We start from the raw sequence: 19,982 nt of genomic DNA, 5'->3' as shown, positions 1-19,982 counted from the left end.
CCCCTGCTCACCGCCGCCTCGGACTGTCCCAGAGTTGCGACGCTTAGTGTCCGCAGCGCGCCTGCGCGTCTCCCTATAGTCCAGACACTGGCGGGGGGTCAACACAGCGCCACCACTGGCCGGAGCCGGAGGGACAGCGCAGAGAGCTCGGCCGTTCGGCTTTCACTGGGACACTCCGAACTCCCCATCAACTCTATCCAGCTGGAATGTAATGACCAACAAATATAATTCCAGTCAGCGATTAGCTGTTTGAGTGATTCGATGACTTTTAGAGGAAGGGGTATCTATGGTCCACATTGTCAGGGTGTTAGTTTACCAGGAGACAAAGACGCTGCCTGAAGAACTCAATGGGCCGAGCAGCATCTGTGGAGGGAAATGGACCGTTAACATTTCGGGCCGAGACCCTCCCTCTGGACTGAGAGTGGACGGGAAATAGAGAAAAGAGGTGAGGGGTCGGGATGGGGCAAGGGCTGGGGACTGAGAGGTAGATCCAGGTGAGGGGGGAGGTGGGAAAGTGGAAATAGTGACAAGGGTGGGAGCTGAGTGGTTGGAGCAACACGAGGCTGCAGATGATTGAAATTAATTCCATAGAGGATTAACAAAGAGGTTAGAGAGTATTTGTTATAAAGAGTGCAATGAAGATTCACCAGACTGATCCCTGGAGTGGTGGGGTCATCATATGAAGAAAGATTAAATGCGATAACCCTTTCATTTAGAGAATCGGGGACTGAGAGGTGAACACATTGAAATGCACACCATCATTACCGGTTGAACCAGGGATCCCAGTCTCTGCAAAAGGGCGTGGACTGTCCGGGACTGAGATGAGGAGAAATGCCTCCACTCCGAGGGTGGTGAATGTCTGTAAATCCCCACCACAGATAGTGGTGAAGACTCAGTGATCGTCCTCACATAAAACAGAGAACAGCAGATGTGTGGAGACCGAGGGGAATCGAGGAAATGGGGATCGGGCAGAAGTATGTGGCTGAGAACGGAGAGCAGCCGCCATCTTGCTGATGGTTAGAGGGGCTGAATGGCCTCCTGCTGCTTTCTCACTTAATGTTTCAGTGTTCCTGTTCAGTGAGGCTGGAGGAATGTGAATAGAAATTAGTGTTTACAGACATAGACTGATTTAAATGAAACCTGCACATTTCCTGTGTGGGTCTGAATTGTGTGTCGGGATGGGGTGGGAATCGAAACTCTCACTGAGAGCTCTGTGACCTGGGGCTGGAGGGAACGGGACCGGGGAAGATATGGTGGGAAAAACTAAATAGGTATCTGGTTTCAATTTGGAAATAATATATTGAAATGATAAAATAATGTGGGAAATGCGGCGGTGGGCAGGGCAGTGTAGGAAGGGCGAGGAACAGTCACCGGGTCACGTGGGAGACCCTCCCACCGCCTGATGACGCAATTAGCACATTGCGCATGCTCACATTCCCGGGCTAGGCAGTGTTTTTTCGTTCTTTGTGAAAGCGAGTCGGCGGTGAGATCGGGATGGGGAGCGGGTTCTCGCCCCCTTGGACGGGTTGCCGGAGACGAATTATTCTCTCGGGGGCAACACCAACAATTTTCCTTCGGTGAGTATTGAAGCCGGTCCCGATCGGGGAGTTCTGACGTTGGGTAGTGAGTTAACTTTCCCGAACTCAAACAAGAGAAAATCTGCAGATGCTGGAAATGCGAGCAACGCGCACAAAATGCTGGAGGAACTCAGCAGTCCGGGCAGCATCTAGGGGAAGAATACAGTCGACATTAGCGGCCGAAACCCTTCGGCAGGACTGTAGAATAAAAGGTGGGGATGGGGAGGGAGAGAGAAACACAAGGTGATCGGTGAAACCTGAAGGGGGAGGGGATGAACTTTCCCGAACTGGCGGCCTCGCCTCGCTCCCTTCACAGAATCTGCCGGGGTCGGTCCGGGTTGTGAGACGTTCACACCGAACCGTCTGAGATGAGCCGCTGCTCAGTCCCTGTTGTTCTGGTCCTATTAGCAAGATGAAGTAAAACATGTTTCTATCTTGTTACTGACAGAGAATCGTATAATTTGTGTTCCATGTGTTATCTGAATATACTTGCCTCTGATGCTGCCACAAGTCAGTGTTTCTCTGTTCCTGTACCTTCCCGTACTTGTGCACTTGGCAATAAATTCAGCAGGACCTGCGAAAAGTCACTGAGATTTGATTACCTTGGCAGCTCGGTCGGTGGAATGTAAAGAGTCAGTACACTGTTAAATACAAGACCCTGAACAGTGTTGATGATCAGAGGGATCTTGGAGTCCGAGATCATCGCTCCCTGAAAGAGTCCGCACAGATTGATCGGGTGGTTAAGAAGGCAAATGACGTGGTTGTCTTTATCATTGAGTTCAAAAGTCGGGAAGTTATGTTAAGATTAATTAGGCCACATCTGGAGTGTTTCATACAGTTGTGGTCGCTCTCATTCTCTGAAGGATGTCGGGGCTTTGGAGAGGGTGCAGAAGAGGTTTACCAGGATATTGCCTGGAATAGAGGGCATGTGCTATAAAGAGAGGTTGGACAATCTTATGCTGTTTTCTCTGGAGCCAGGCCGGCTGGGATGAGACTGAATAGACGTTTATAAGATTACCAAAGGAATAGAAGCAGTGTCTCAGAAAGGCAGCGTCCATTATTAACGAACTCCAGCACCCAGGGCATGACCTTTTCTCAATGTTACCATCAGATAGCGAGGTAAAGAAGCCTGAAGGCACACACTCAGTGATACAGGAACAGCTTCTTCCCCTCTGCCACCTGATAGCCAAATGGTCTTTGAACTCTTGAACACGACCTCAATATAAATATATAGTATTTCTGCTTTTTGCATGATTTTTAATTTATTCATAGAATAAGAGAAAACCTACAGCACAGTACAGGCCCTTCGGCCCACAAAGTCGTGCTGACATGTCCCTACCTTAGATATTACTATGGTTACCCATAGCCCTCTATTTTTCTAAGTTAGTTTTTCTCCAGTGCCGCCAGGTACCTATCCAAAAATCCTTGAAAAGACCCTATCATGCACACCTCCATAAACATTGCTGGCAGCCCATTACACCACTCTCCACCACTCTCTGACTAAAAAAACTCACCCCTGATATCTCCTCTGTACCTACTCCCCAGCACCTTAAACCTGTGTCCTCTTGTGGTAAACAATTCAGCCCTGGGAAAAAAAGCCTCTGACTATCCACATGATCAATGTCTCTCATAAACTTATATACCTCTATCAGGTAATCTCTCATCCTCCGTCACTCCAAGGGGAAAAGGCCGAGTTCACTCAACCTATTCTCATAAGGCATACTCCACAATCCAGGCAACATCCTTTTAACTCTGCTCTGCACCCTTTCTAAGGTTTCTACATTTTTCCTGTAGTGAGGTGACCAGAATTGAGCACAGTGGAGTGTGACCAGGGTCCTATATAGCTGCAACAAAACCTCTCGGCTCCTAAACTCAATCCCACGATTAATAAAGGTCAATGCACCATACATCTTCTTAACCATAGAGACAACCTGCATAGCAGATTTGAGTGCCCTATGGACTCAGACCCCAAGATCCCTCTGATCCTCCACACTGTGAAGAGTCTTACCATTAATGCTATATTTTGCCATCATGTCTGACCTAATAAATTGAACAACTTCAAACTTATCCGGATTGAAATCCATTTGCAACTTCTCAGCCCAGTTTTGCATCCTTTTGGTTGACCTCTGACAGCCCTCCACACTATCCACAACACCTCCAACCTTTGTGTCATCAGCAAACTTACTAACACATCCCTTCACTTCCTCATCCAAGTCATTTATAACAATCACGACGAGTAATGGTCCCAGATATACATACACTGTAATTTTTTTAAGATTTCATTTTGTTTTTTTTTCTTCTATACTATGTACAGCATTGAAATGCTGCTGCAAAGTTAACAAAGTTTACACCACATGCCAGTGATAATAACCCTGATTATGAATCTGTGTGGACAGACAATGTATTTTTCCAGGGGTTGAAATGTCTAATACACTTAAGGTGAGACGAAATGTAAGCGGCAAGTTTGTCTCTTTCCACAGAGTGGTTGGTAGCTGGACTCTCTGCCTGGGGTGGGAGATCCCACCAGTTACGTGATCCTGTTTGCCCCTCCCATTTATCCACAGATGTACAATCTCTTCGCGCATGCTCACTGTCTCCGGTTGGGTGGTGTTTTCCTTTCTGCTCAGTACTGAAGCGGATCGTCTGCGGGATTGGGAAAGGGTCCTCGCCTCCTGGGTCAGGAAGCCAGGGGTCAGATCACTGACTGCAGGCCAAAGGTATCGTTTTCCCATCAGTGAGTATTGAGACCGATCCCGAGTGGGGAGATCCAATGTTAGCCATGAGCGCCGAACTGAGGGCCAATTACTCATTTATTTTCCAATTATCTGGGCTCTTCAGAAATATGTAGATTTCACTTGATCTGCATTGAACGATCTAAACCAGGAGCCCAGGCTGTCTATTTCCACAGAGTTGAATTGGGAGACCCACCAACAGATCACGTGAGCCTGTTTAACGCAGATCTGCCCCGCCCTCTGGTTTGTGACTCAAGATCATGTGGTGTGTGGTCAGAGTCCCGGATGTGAGGTGATGCTTCCTCCATGTTGTGTTGGGGAATCTGATGTTGGCCACTGAGTCCCTTTAACTTCCCTCAACTGTCTCACTTCCTGAGCCTCCTCGCATTTGTCCTTGAGCTTTATGGCTGTTGTCTTCTCCTGGATTGGGGTGGATGAGAAAGAACGACCCAGGTTGTGGGAATCTTAGATTTCACTACATGCTTTCCTGAGGGACTGGGAAGTCTAGGGTGAGAATGGTTTCTGTGATCTGCTGACCTGGATCCAAAGGTCTCTGCCGTTCCTCGCAGTCACGGGCGGAGCAGTTACCATGCAAAGCGTGAAGTGTCTGAATGGGAAACTTTCTATGGTGTGTTGATAAAAAATTTGGTGAGGGTCATAGCTTAAATACCAATGTTTTTGTTGTTTGTTCTAACTTTGTCAATTTAAGATCCTTTATGCAGTAGTGTGTACTATTAATTCAGTATCTGTGTATTGCTGGAGAACCATAATTGATCGTCCTTGCTTTCTTCTCTACCTGGTTCCATCTGCTCATTCCCTGCCCATCTTGTTCAACCTCTGTCCAGTCTCTCTCCCACCAACTTCAATGACATGCATCAACTATCTGGGTCAACCTTGGTCCACCCTGTATCATACCTCTGCAATGATATATATCGGCAACCTTTCTTGTCTTCATTGTGAAGTATTCTTTCACACCTTCGTCCTCACTGAGTTATTTCCTGAATCAGTTTTTGTCAACTGGAAAGTTAGAGGGTCATCCGGTACCAGTTCTGTTGTGCATTGGTGTGGGAGTACTAGTTTTTGAACTGTGACTGGCTGACACACTGCATCATATTACAATCAGCAAAGAGTACTGGGAGAGTTGCTGCTTGGACTCCAGTCCTGTGTTGACTTTGACTTTGGTTAGTGCTTCTACAGATGGGGCGGAATGGTTGTCCTTCTGCAATGAAGCAGAAATTTCTAGCAGCTGGACATTGGTTGTGGGGAAATCTCCAATTGCACTACCCAGTGTGAGATGGGAGGACAATGTGTGAGATTCTCAGGGTCGGTGAGTGGCAGATTAAGCTGTGTGATTCTGTGAGGTTGGGTCCTGGGATATCATAGTTTTTGATCCAGGTAAAATGGACCAGGGGATCGAGCTGCTTGGGCTTATGAGGTGTTGAGCAAGTATTTCTGGTCTGGGATCAGATGTTTGTTTTTGGAGTTCCTTTGGAAGCAATGACTGCCAGTCTGAGGAGAGGATGAGTTCCCATTCCATCCCTCACAAGGAGAGGCTGTGAGTAAATGGGCTGTTCTGTGTTTGAACTAGTAGAACTAGACCCGTGAGTTTGGTGTTCAAACTGTGTTTGGAAATCTCCCCTCACTGTCACCTGTCTGTCACTTGGTGCAAATCAGGCAGAATCTCAATTTGCAGGAGATCTGCAATAAAAACTGAAAATGTTTGAAGTCATTCTGACGAAACATTATTAACCTGAATTGTAAAGTTTGTTCCTCTCCCAAAGCTGTTCCTTACCTGCTGAGCATTTCTGATAATTCTAGTTTATTTTTATTACATTTACCTTTGAATGGTTTATATTTCCTGAAATTAACCTGGAAATGGAAATGGCTCATTCTGTGCTAGTAGAACAGTAAAGAAACCACAACTTACCCTTTAAATTATCCTGGTACCAATTTATCTCTTATTCCTGGAAATGTGTTCAGTACAGTTGCTGCTAACATGGTTTACAAGAATAATCTCAGGAATAATCGATGTTATGTATGAAGAGCATTTTATAGTTCTGGACCTGTGCTCGATGGAGTTCAGAGGGACGGTGGGGAGTTGTGGGAGGGATGTATGGATAAGTAAACCTACCGAATGCTGAAAAGCCTGGATACAGTGAACATGGGGAGGATGTTTCTATTAGAAGTAGAGTCTGTGATCTGACAGCACAGTCTCAGAATAAAGATGCTTCCCTTTAAAACTGAGAAGAGAAGAATTTTTTGGCTACAAGATGTCTGATCTGTGGAATTTGTTGCCACAGAGCTTGGTTGAAGCTGCCATTGGGTATATTTATGACAGAAATTAATATATTCGTGATTGGTGAGTAGCTCAGGGTTACAGGAGGAAGGCAGGAATATGGTGTTGGAATAAAAATCAGCCATGGTTGAATGGTGGGGCAGACTAGATGGATCGAATCACCTAATTCTGTTCCTGACTGAATGATGGCTCCTCCTTATCCCATATCATTTTGTGATGTGTGAGGGACAATAAAAGATTGTTCACTGAGATCATTATATTTGCCTTCAATGTTTAAATTTCAGTGAGGTTTGTTCTTAGTAACATTAAGCAGAAATGTTTGGTTCTCTTTTTTAATGTTAACGTGCTTCATTATCTCTCTGGTAAAAGTTAGACCTGCGGTGAGAGGTTTATTGGAAGAAAAACCCCAACTGGAAGCAAACCACGGCTGAAGACGAGGGAACAGCAACAAGTGAACTGGCCTGAGGACTGAGAACAGCAACTGGAGAGAACAGCTCTGCCTCAAGAGACTCAGAGTTCCCAGTGATTCAGTCATAAGAAAGTTTGGTGAGTCTCATTTACTCAAACACAGGTCCTTTGGACATTACATACCCGTAAAATGTAAGGTAGGAAATAGTTAGAGGGAGACTGAATGTGCCCAGAATAACCAGTTATGCCTCTGTCAGACACAGTTGCAATCAGTCCAGGTCTGGTAATGTGCTTTCAGCAGCCCAGCCCTTTAAGACCACTCCCATTCTGTCGAAGTCGAATCCGGATTAAGTCACTCAGAGACTGTATAGTACAAACTCTTTATTCCAAGCACCCGGGGCTCACTCAGATAGGAACAGACTGTGACTGTTCCCGCCCAATCCACCAATTCCCCTCACACCACAGATATATCTGTCCAGATACTCCCCACACAGGACAGGCTGGAGCCAAAGTTATTTACTATGACAGCCCCTGAAGACAAGTTACAAAATAGTCATAATGGCTTACACACACAGAACAGACTGTCCTATCTCTGCACATGAGTGCACAAGGAGATAAGCGTCCTGAAACCCTAGCTAGCTACCCTCAAGAAGAAATATGGCTCAGCACGGCTTAGTACATCTGTTGATCATCAGCAGTTTCTTTCAGAAAAACAGGCTGCTATAGTTTAACGAAGTGTTAACCCTTTTACATACTTTATCATTCCCTCCTTTACAGAGAAAGCAACCGAGGGGAGCTTTGACTTCTCAGTGGGTATAACATCAGTAGTTAGAACAATGAGAGGTACAACCATTAGGACATCATGCAATATCATGCCCCACATATTACCGAACAGGCCTTCGAAGATCACCATTTCGACCCTTCGGTGAACCCGTGAAAATCCTGCTCTACTCTCTCGATGCTGTCCGTCTCCTTGGCAGTGTGCTTGGAGAGGGATGTAACGTTAGTAGACTCATCAGGGATATAGGTGCAGCATTCTGTGTCAATAATAGCACAGGTTCCCCCTTTCTCAGCTGGGATAAAATCTAAAGCCATACGATTCTGTACGACTGTTTGCCGGATTGCAATCATTTCAGTGGATATTTCTGTTACTTGGGCCTGTGTTTCTGTCAGGGCCCCTGCAGTATTGTGGCCAGCTCCTCAAGTGCTTGTAGCCAAATTGATTATCTCTCGTGAATTCCTGGCTACTCCATAGGAGAGAAAAGCGATCATCCAAAATCACTCAGTCTCAGTTACTCCTCTCTGCTGCTGGGCTCCTACAGGTATGGCCAAGATGCATGTTTCCCAGTGTCGGAAGTTCCGTTTGGTGGGGGCCTGAGATACCATCCCTCAAAACATTGACCGCCACAGTCATCACAGACTGGACCACAGTTACTCACTCTCTTCCCCAGGTGTTATTTGAAAAAGCCCAGGCTGAGAGTTCCTCACTGTAGTTGAGCGGGATTACTGACATTTGAATCATACTTTTACTGTACTGAGGAATTTCGGTACAAACCCAGCAGGCCCCTGGTTCTACCTGCTTGGCCCAGTTGTGACAGAGAGACAGAAAGGTGTTAACATAGGGGCCCCTGTGTGCTGGGGTAAGCCCTCTTAAAGACATAGATACAAACACCACTGTTACGCACCCATAACTGTTTAATTGAACCAGCAGCTATAGACCACACCTGGACTCTGGTTTTGATGTTAAAACCACTGTCTTTATTCGTATCTACTTATAATATAACAAATTAAGCAAAATAATCAAAAGTTTAAAAGTGTTATGAGTACACATATGTGGAAGTATAACTCCCAAACCACTCAGCTCAGGGAATACCAAGCTTAAAGTCTTGAGATGGTAAAGTATGAAAGTTCAGTTCATCCACGGGATCAATGACGAGAGAGAGAGATTTGTAATCCAAGGTGAATGTCGAGAGAAGGCAATTACGTTGAATTCCACAAATTCCACAGTGGTAAAACAAGATAACAGTCGCTGTAGGTCTTATCCGTCGTTGTTCTAAATCCACACACGAATTATCTCCAAAAGTAGCTTATCACAGGAGTACTATCTTCAGAAGGAACTACCACCCAAGCAAGGGTTAACACACAGGTAGATTCCGCAAGGTACTGCCAATCCAGATCCAACACACAAAGTATTACCGACAGTGATTTCCACAGAATATCCCTTCTCACAAGTGATTACCACATAACACACCTGAATCCAGCTAAGGGTTAACAAAAGTGGTAGCCACGAGATACTCCAACAAAATCCCCATATGGGATATACGAATTATCACCAACAGTGATTGGTCACAGGGCTACCTCTTCAAGTGAATTACCACCCCCAAGCAAGGGTTAGCACAAGTGGTCCTCACAGGATACTCCCAAACCAACAGATCCACTCCAATGGATCAAACAAAGCGACAATCACACATTCGGTATACACTGAATCAATAATCAACCCACCCTTGTGGGCATAGGAGAGCCCAAACAGTGACCTTTGGCCACTAGGTCCTTTGTTTCGAACCTTCCATCTTCTTTCTTTCTCTCTGGCTGACTGTGTTTGTGACTGTCCTTGCTTAAATAAAACAAACTGCGAGCTATTGTTACATACCCTGTAACTGGGTCACTTACCAGCAAAGATAGAGAGGTCCGCTGAAGTCTGATAGAACTATTTTGAAACGTTTTTATTTATAAAGGGGCACAAAAGTAAGGTTAATACAAACATTCAGATAATATACGTCGTCACTACTCAATCTAAAGCGCAGGTATAGTAATAATCAACAATAAGAAGTAGCTCTATCGTTTGTCTAGGGGTAAAATTATTGTCCGATAGAAATATCAAAGTCTCTGGAGTTCATGCAGGCTTTTAGCCTTTTGGGGACCGCTGGGTTTCACGTGTTGGAGAGAGAGAGAATTCTTGGTGAGAAAATAAACTTGCCAGCCTTTTGGACTCAAATCGTTGAATCGGGAACGTGGGTTCCCCGTTGTCAGTTCGAAGTCCTTTTCGGTGTTATCAGCCACTCGCTCCCCAGGCTAGGGCAAAACGAACCACACGTGGCTTCCGAATAGCTTCCCATCATCACGGGAGCAATGAGCGATGGTGTCTCCTTCTGGTGCGTCGCTAGGGTACTGCCTCCTGCAGTCCCTTTTTTATCTTGACTTGCGGAGTTGTAGATGTCAATCAAGGTGGGGTGATACAATCCCCACCACACATTGCCCGAGGGTGTCCATGTAGCCATGATAGCTGGCACGTAGCATAGAATCGCAATCCACAAAGGTGTCTCCAAGAAAGAATGGTCAAATCCGTTGCGTTGTCTCTCTCTCTTTTCCTGGGTCCAAGACCCGAATTAATAGCGATCTTGCGATTCTCAGGAAGGAGGGGGCTGGTATCATAACACTATATAAACACAAGCTGCGAGCAAGTGTAAACATGCTGCCTAGTCAAATAGTTCTGCCCCCCTCTCTCTCTTAGTAAGAATCAAACAGGAGAATATTAGTTCTGGGGTTGATCAGGATTTGAAAGTCGGGTCCTAATAATATGTCAAAGCTTGTCACATTCGATTTCGGTCATTGTCAGGCCAATCCATATTATTTGTATTAATAATGTTGGCTAACTTTGTAAGCATTGGAGCAGTAAATCATTATTAATGGGTATTTGTCCCCCCAGTTTAAAGGCTTGGTCTCCTGTGAAAGTGCCGTAGCAGGCCACAAATCACATCCAGGGTCAATATGCCAGACATGGGTTCGGAATCCCATGTTTCCCTATCAGTTCAAACTTTAGACTGATGTTCCTACCCTTCCCTCCTATCTGGGCTGGCCTTGGTTTGCTTACTTTGTTTTTCCTGCTCTTGTTTTCGGCGCTCATCCACCCATTCACGCTCCGCTTTTAGCGTCTCCCAACCTTTGGCATTCCTTCTGAAGTTCATACCTCTATCCCTTTCTCACATGCATTATTCCCCCAACTTGCTGATAATATACTGTTCCACTTTAAAGGTATGTCACATCCAGAATTTTTTCCAGTTAGCTGAGGATTTCCTTCCACGCCACTGTGTAGTGTTGGGAAATCATGTACAAGGCAAGTTACAGCAGTAGTTTGCCATTGCCTTCTGCTGGGTGAGTTGTTTTGTTCACCAGCTCTAACCCAGCACAGATGAAAGTGTGCAAGGGAGTCGGCTGGATTCGAACTCAGGAGCTCTTGCCTCGAAGTCCAATGCTGAAGCCACTAGACCATCACTGGCATAGCTGGCAAAGTTCCATTTTACATCTGCCTTTTCCCTCCATTCACTTTTCAACAATTTCCACTTATTTCCTCAGTTCTTTTTCCATATCAGATTTACTGCTTGTTCTCATGAGGTAATAGCCCAGGCTCCCCCACCCGCCTCCATCTGTGGCCACATTTTGAGTGCTGCACTCAACATTTGAAAATCTTTTTCCTTGTCTGGAAAACTCTCACATAAAATTGTGTAGGGCTGCTCCTGGCACACTCGTATCAATCGACTGCAATTAACCGATTATCTCTAAGTAATTTATCGGGCACAAAGCCTCCTGCTGAATTAACAATCAGATAAATTTACCCGGCAGGCACCTCCTGCTCAATTGATGAATTTACCTGACTTGTCTGCTTCCTGCCCACTTAGTAAAGTTTACCCAGTAACGCCTCCTGGCAACTTAATAAACTTTATCCAATACTGCCTCCTGCCCACTTAGTAAAAATTTTGCCTACGTTATACGAGTTTCCCGACAGATTTTTTTCCCGATCCTGTTAAGGTATATGATCAGCCTTGGGCGAGGCACTGTACGTCCAAAGGAACTGACGGTGAGTGACAAATGTAAAATACCTATTGGGCTCCCGGTCAGTCTCCATAGTCCCCAGAGTGGTCCAGATGCTTACTCAGCCCGTCTGCTCGGTGCTCTGCATATTGAGATCCTGTTTGTGATGCCAAATGTTAAAGCTGAATCTGAATAAAACTCGAGAGAACAGCTTCTTATTGACACCACAGTTTATTGCACATTCTCCTGCAGGAGTTTGAGCTCCAGTTGTCAAAGTGATGGCACGTAAGCACTGCCACCATCTGACAAGTCGACTGACTTTGGTTACAGCTGTATATTTATTCATAGTACTCCCCATGCTTACTATTGCAAGATGTTATTTGAACTGGTACGCCCACCAAGTGTGTTGGTACAAATCTTAATTACAAATCTTAATTGCAAATCTTAACAGAGTTTGCTATATCAAGGTTTTAATTATGGATGGATGTACTGTCCAGTCCTTATCAGTCATTCCCTTTGCAAGGCCCTGACTTAATTGCAAACAGATGTTCATTCCTGTCCTTATCAGCGAGTCCTCCTCCCCTTACTCAAATGAGGGTACAATGTATAATGGTATCAACTAACAACGGTACAGTATACAATGTTATCATCTCTCAGTGTGTCTCTCTGCAAGCCACAGAGAACTGGTTATGAGCCTGTCCTGGCTAACCACTGAAGACAGTGTTTACTTTGGTTCAAATATTCCTATTCAGTCCCAATTATTCTTCTAGCCAGAGGTTACATATGTTCAAAATGAATTTTTTTATATATCTTCAATTCCTCAAGAGGGTTCAGGGGAAACATTTATGTCCAATATAGAAACTGGTGTTACCTGTGTGTATTGTGGCAATGCAAGAGGTGCTGGAGAATTTGCAAGTGGAAAGACTTGGAGTAATATTTGCAAATCTGACTTTTTAAAGCATAATTTAGCAAGCAAACCACATATGGACATGTGCAAAAGCTCTGGTGAGAAAATCCTTCATTACCCGTTACAGGCCTGCTACATAGGTTGTGAGAGAGTGCAGATGAATTTGATCGAACTCGGGAGATCAAAGTACTTATCAACAGTGATTTGCTGGCTGTGAAACTAATTACCTCTCTGTATAAAATTCACTATGCACATGTCACTGGGTAAAAAAAATGCACAGTACATGATTTATGTGCACACTGGTCATTACAAATTAGAGGGGACATTGGTGGGAAGGTGGGGAGACCTCCAGTGTCCCTGATACCCTCACCTACAAGATGTGCATCCAGCTGCAGCTTGTAACCCTGCACTTTAAGGAGTTGGAACTTGAAATGGATGAATTCCGGATCATCCAGGAGTTGGAGGGGGTGATAGATATGACATGAAGAGAAGTGAGTTACACACAAGGTGCAGGACACAGGAAACTGGGAGAGAGTCAGGAAGGGAAATGAGGTTAAATAGCCATCACAGAGTACTCTTGTTGCTATCCCACACAACAACAGGTGGAACACTTTAGAAAGTATTGGGGGGGATTACCTGGCAGAGGAAAGTCAAAGGAGTGATAGGGGATTCATTAGTTAGGGGAACAGAACAGGAAGGGGACTAATAACCTAGTGGTAAGGCTGCGAGAGCAAGTGTGGTGGAGGGGGGTGCTGATGTGGTTAAAATGATTTGTAGGGGGAATGGGAGCCAGAATGACAGGACAGATAGTGGAGAGGGTGATTTGAATTGAATTGACTTTCTTACATACATATACATGAGGAGTAGAAGTCTTTACGTTACATCTCCATCTAAATGTGCAATGTGTAATTTATAGTAATTTATAATAAATAGTTTGTGCATAGAACAGTCAGTATAACATAGATATGCAATTGCATCAGCATGAATTAATCAGTCTGATGGGCTGGTAGAAGATGATGTCCCAGAGCCTGTTGGTCCTTTTGCTGTGGTACCGTTTCCTGAATGGTAGCAGCAGGAACAGTTTGTAGTTGTGTTGAATTTGGTACCCGATATCCTTTGGGCCTTTTGAGACACTTGTCCCTGTAAGTGTCCTGAATAGTGGAAAGTTCACATCTACAGATGCGCTGGACTGTCTGCACCACTCTCTGCCATTTCCTGCGATTAAGGGAAGCACAGTTCCCATACCAGGCAGTGATGCAGCCAGTCAGGATGCTCTCAATTGTGTCCCTGTAGAATGTCCTCAGGATTTTGGGTCCCCGTCCCCAACTTGTTCAACCATCTGAGGTGAAAGAGGGCCTGCTGTGCTCTTTTCACAACACAGCCGGAATGTACACACAATGTGAGATCCTTGGTGATGTTTATGCTGAGGAATTTAAAGCTGTTCACCTTCTTAAACCCAGATCCATTGATGTCAACAGGGGTTAGCCTGTCTCCATTCCTCCTGTAATCCACAATCAGCTTTGTTTTTGTGACAATGAGGGAGAGTTTGTTTTCTTGACACCAGTCAGATGTTGTTCAGACCTCAGATAGGGTCAGCAATCAAATGGTTGAGCATGGTGCGATGAATGTGCTGAGCTGTGTATATCACAATGCAAGAAGCATCATAGGAAAGCCCGATGAGCTCAGGACAGGGAATTATGATATTGTAGCCATTATTGGAATTTGGTTGCACCCAACAGTCTGAGGAATTTAGAGGAACAACTTTGTAGAGAGATTGCGGACCATGCCAATAAACAAAGGTTGATTCAGTAAGTGATTTTAACTTTCCATATATTGAATGGGACTCCCATACTGTAAAAGGACTAGATGGGGTAAAGTTTGTCAAATGTGCCCTTAAGAGTATGTAGAATCTCTGATATAGAAGTGAACAATAAGCTGTTAGGAAATGATCCAGGGCTGGTGACAGAATTTGTGATCATAATGCCATGAGATTCAAAGTAAAGATGGAAAAAGAGAGGTCTGGATTACGGGTTGAGATTCTAAATTGGAGAAAGGTCAATTTTGATGGTATCAGAAACATCTGACAAGTGTGGTTTGGAACAGGCTCATTCCTGGCAACAGAGTTCTTGTAAGTGGGAGGCCTTCAGAAGTGAAATTTTGAGGATGTGGAGATTGTATGTGCCTGTCAAAATAAAAGTTGAAAAGTTACAGGTGCAGGGAACCTTGCTTTTCAAGAGATATTGAGGCCCCGGATATTTTGTTCCTCCAAATGCCTCAGACTGTTGGGTGCTACCAAGATCCATTAATGACTACAATATCAGGATTCCACACACTGAGCTCATCTGGCTTTTTTTTTAAGTTGTCTGCTGTTGGTTTCTAAAAGATTCCCAATAGTCTTTGCTCTTTTGTTTGCCCTCTCTTTGGCTTTTATGTTGGCTTTGGCTTCTCATTTCAGTCACGGATATGTCCTCCTGCCTTTCCTATGCTTCCACTTCTTTGGGATGTATCGATCACTGAGCTCCCGAGTTGCTCCCAGAAACTCCAGCCATTGCTGCTCCGTTGTCACTCCTACCTTTTCCCATCGAAACAAGTTTGGCCAGCTTCTTTATCACAGAAACATGGAGAAGTTCAGTCCAGAAACAGGATATTTGGCCCATCTAGTCAATGCCAAAAAACATTTAAGCTGTCTAATGCAAATACCTGCACCAGGACCATCACCCTCCATACCTCTACCATCCAGGCTCCCATCCAAACTTCCTTTAAATGGTGAAACTGAGCTCATTTTCACTACTTATATTCATCTCATTCCACACTGTCACGACCAGTGAAGAGCTTTTCCACATGTTCCCATTAAATTTTCACCTTCCCCACTTACCCATGACCTCTGGTTGTCATCCCACACAACTTCAGTGGAAAAAGCTGCTTGCATTTATCCTATCTATACCCTCATAATGTTGTATACTTCTAAGAAATCCTCAAAGCAGTGTACATTTTCCTTGTTTATGTTTTGAGCCATTTTTAGGTGTATAAGATGATGAGGGGCATTGATCGTGTGGATAGCCAGTTTTTTTTTCCCAGGTCTGAAATGGCTAACACGAGAGGACATAGTTTTAAGGTGCTTGGAAGTAGATACCGAGGGGATGTCAGGGGTAAGTATTTTACACAGAGATTGGTGGGTGCGTGGAATACACTGCCGGCTATTTGTGTGAGAGTGTTTCAGTTACTGTGGGGCCAGGCACCAATGCAGCTCAGTGGGAACAGGGAATAATACCAATGGAGAGAGTCAAACTGAGCCAAGTCGCAGATTGGAGATGGCAGAAATGCCCCATTCTTAGAGAGACAGGAAGAGCATCAGAGCGTTCAATGCTCATTCCAGATACCAGCACTGTGCCCAGTTAGAAGATGATTTCTCCATCCAAGTTGTGTTGAACTTCACTGTAACAGTGTGATGTCAGTTCACACCTTGACAACTCATGTGATCTGAAATGTTGTCCTGCACCCATTGATGGATTTTTAAAATCTTTTTACAGGTTACAAGTGACAAGAAATTTGTCTACGGAAATCTCGAATATAGTTTTGCTGTCTCTGTCCAGATATTTAAGAAATGGAGCAAGGGATTCACTCGATCATCCTTCCTGTTCAGACTGTGGGGAGGGATTCACTCGGTCATCTGACTTACTGGCATGTCCATCATTTTAATCTGGGGGGAAACCATTCATCGGCTCAGACAGTGGGAATGGATTCAGTCGGTCATTTCAACTGAATGTATATCAGCAAGTTTACACTGGGCCAGGCCATTCACCTGTGCTGTGTGTGAGAAGGGATGCAGTCAGTCTTCCCACCTGTGGACACACCAGTCAGTTCACACTGGGCAGAGGCTGGTCATCTGCTGAATTTATGGGGTAAGGATTCACTCGGTCATCTGTCCTAATGGCTCACAAGCGAGTTCTCACCGGGGAGTAGCCGTTTACCTGTTCGGACTGTGGGAAGGGATTCACTTGCTCATCTAAACTGAAGATCCATCAAAGAATTCACACTGGGGAGAAACTGTTTACCTGCTCAGACTGTGGGAAGGGATTCACTCAGTCATCTGAACTGAAGGTACATCAGAGAGTTCACACTGGGGAGAGGCCGTTCACCTGCTCAGTCTGTGAGAAGGGATTCACCACATCATCTCACCTACTGATTCACCTGTCAGTTCACACTGCAGTGAGAGATTTCACCTGCTCAGTCTGTGGGAAGACATTCACTCAGTCATCTAACCTTCAGAGACACCAGCAAGTTCACACTGGGGAGAAGCTGTTCACCTGCTCAGACTGTGGGAAAGGATTCACTCGATCATTCAACCTACAGAGTCACCAGCGAGTTCACACTGGGGAGTGGCTGTTCACTTGCTCAGACTGTGGGAAGGGATTCACTCAGGCATCTCACTTACGGAGACACCAGTCAGTTCACACTGGGGAGAAGCCATTCACCTGCTCAGTCTGTGGGAAGACATTCACTCAGTCATCCAACCTACAGACACACCAGCGAGTTCACACTGGGGAGAAGCCGTTCACTTGCTCAGACTGTGGAAAGGGATTCACACAGTTAGGTAGCCTACAAACACACCAGTTAGTTCACACTGGGGAGCGGCCATTCACCTGCTCAGACTGTGGGAAGAGATTCATCACATCATCTCACCTAGTGACTCACCAGTCAGTTCACACTGCAGAGAGGGATTTCACCCGCTCAGATTGTGAGAAGGGATTCACTCAGTCATCTGATCTGCTGGCACACCAGTGAGTTCCACTGGGGAGAGGCCGACGACCTGTGAATGTGGGAAGGCATTCACACTATCATCTCATCTATTAAAACACCAGGGAGTTCACACCACTTAGAGGCCGATCGTCTGCTCAAACTTTGGGAAGAGATTCTCTCAACCGTCTCCACCAAGGCTGCATCATTGTGTTCCACTGGGGAGAGGCCATTCGCCTGCTGTGAATATGGGAAGGGATTCACTCAGTAATCTAACCTACAGAGACACCAACAAGTTCACACTGGGGAGAAGCTGTTCACCTGCTCAGACTGTGGGAAAGGATTCACTCGATTATTCAAACTACAGAGTCACCAGCGAGTTCACACTGGGGAGAGGCTGTTCACCTGCTTAGACTGTGGGAAGGGATTCACTCAGGCATCTCACCTACGGAGACACCAGTCAGTTCACACTGGGGAGAAGCCATTCACCTGCTCAGTCTGTGGAAAGACATTCACTCAGTCATCCAACCTACAGACTCACCAGCGAGTTCACACTGGGGAGAGGCCGTTCACCTGCTCAGACTGTGGGAAAGGATTCACCACATCATCTCACCTAGTGACTCACCAGTCAGTTCACACTGCAGAGAGGGATTTCACCCGCTCAGATTGTGAGAAGGGATTCACTCAGTCATCTGATCTGCTAGCACACCAGTGAGTTCCACTGGGGAGAGGCCGTCGACCTGCGAATGTGGGAAGGCATTCACATGATTATCTCATCTATTAAAACACCAGCGAGTTCACACCACAGATCATCTGCTCAGGCTTTGGGAAGAGATCATCTCAACCGTCTCCACCAAAGCTGCATCATTGTGTTCCACTGGGGAGAGGCCGTTCACTTGCTGTGAATATGGGAAGGGATTCACTCAGTAATCTAACCTTGTAACACACGACCGGGTTCACATTGGGGAGAAAGTTTCAATAAGCTGTAGGCTGGATATTTTTCTATCCCCATTGCTGAATTCAATTTCGAGAGTGACTGGGGAATCTAGTGCAAGAGGGCATGACGTAAGGTTTGCAGGGCGCCCATTCAGAACAGAGATGCGGAGAATTTTTTTCTATCAGAGGGTGGTGAATCTATGGAATTTGTTGCCACGGGCAGCAGTGGAGGCCAAGTCATTGGGTGTGTTTAAGGCAGAGATTGATAGGTATCTGAGTAGTCAGGGCATCAAAGGTTACGGTGAGAAGGTGGGGGAATGGGACTAAAGGGCAGATTGGATCCACTCATGATGAAATTGTGGAGCAGACTCGATGGGCCGAATGGCCGAATCTGCTGCTTTGTGTTATGGTCTTATGTGATTTTTTCCTCATGTGTGTTATTCCTGTTCCTCCTTCTGTCCAAGGTAGTGTTAATCTCAGTGGGTTTGAGTGTAAATAGTCTTTTCTAAACTTGTCATTTCAGTTCTTACTTATCTTTGTAAATTTTACTGATCGAAATGGGACTAAGATATTTTCATTAAAAAAAGTCAATGTCGGTATTGATGGAAGTGTTTATTGCCTTTGTTGTATTTGTTAACTATTGAGCTCTGTTCGGCAGTTTTTTAAAGCCTTGAAATAAATTTTGTCAAAGGTTTTCTGAATATTCCACTACTTTCTGTTGTTTTTGCTTGTTGATTTTTCAGATACGTGGTTATCACGAGTCCCGGTGAAGGGTCACGGCCGGAAATGTTGATTCCCATCCATAAATGCTGCCTGACCTGCTGAGCTTCTCCAGCACTTTGTGTGAATTGTGTGAAATAACAAGCCGGCCGTGGGGTTGTGTGGTTCTGTTGGTAAAATATTAAATAAAATCATTAGATAACAGGTGGCATAGGGTTGGGCAGTGTGGAATCTGTGGGTAGAATTAAGGAACAGCAAATGTACAAAAAAATCCTTGATGGGAATTGTATAGTGACCACAAAACAGTAGTAAGTATGTGGTCCACAAATTACAATGAGAGATAGAAAATGAGTGCCAAAAGGGCAATGTTACAATAGTCATGGGGGATTGCCATGCAGGTGATTAGGAAAATCAGGATGGTGTTGGTCTCAAGAGGAGGAATTCCTAGAATGCCTACAAGATGTTTTTTTTTAGAGCAGCTCGTGGTTGAGCCCACTTGGGGATCAGCTATTCTGGATTGGGTGTTGTAATGAACTGGAATTAATTAGGTCACTTGAGTTCAAAGAACCCTTCGGGACAAGTGATCTTAATATGATCAAATTCACCCCGACATTAGAGAAGGAGAAAGTAAAGTCAGATATGAATAAAAAGAGAATTATAGAGGCCTGAGAGAAAAATTGGTCAAAATTGATTTGGAAAGAACACGGGCAGGGATGAAAACAGAGCAGCAATGGCTGGAATTTCTGGAAGCAATCTGGAAGTGACGGGATATACACATCACAAAGAGAAAGTAGTATTCTAAAGGTAAGGTGACAAAACCGTAGCTGCTAAGAGAAACCAAAGACAACATAAAGACCAAA

At 45.0% G+C, this 19,982-nt stretch overlaps 1 protein-coding gene and 1 long non-coding RNA gene across 2 annotated transcripts; both read left to right on the top strand.

Moving 5' to 3' along the window:
• Positions 1-1,444: 1,444 nt before the first annotated feature.
• Positions 1,445-19,662, top strand: LOC140720787 (uncharacterized). Its single transcript, XR_012097259.1, has 4 exons — positions 1,445-1,577; positions 6,975-7,151; positions 15,808-15,878; positions 19,146-19,662. It is a non-coding gene; the product is annotated as an uncharacterized lncRNA (long non-coding RNA).
• On the top strand, positions 16,093-17,861 carry LOC140720833 (uncharacterized). The gene is made up of 2 exons (XM_073035676.1): positions 16,093-16,116; positions 16,693-17,861. Exons 1-2 carry the CDS (start codon positions 16,093-16,095, stop codon positions 17,512-17,514), a joined length of 846 nt encoding a protein of 281 aa, XP_072891777.1. The 3' UTR covers positions 17,515-17,861.
• Positions 19,663-19,982: the final 320 nt, after the last annotated feature.

Source organism: Hemitrygon akajei, unplaced genomic scaffold (genome assembly GCF_048418815.1).
Source record: "Hemitrygon akajei unplaced genomic scaffold, sHemAka1.3 Scf000047, whole genome shotgun sequence".
Lineage (NCBI taxonomy): Eukaryota > Metazoa > Chordata > Chondrichthyes > Myliobatiformes > Dasyatidae > Hemitrygon > Hemitrygon akajei.
This window is presented reverse-complemented; position numbering and strand designations above follow the sequence as displayed.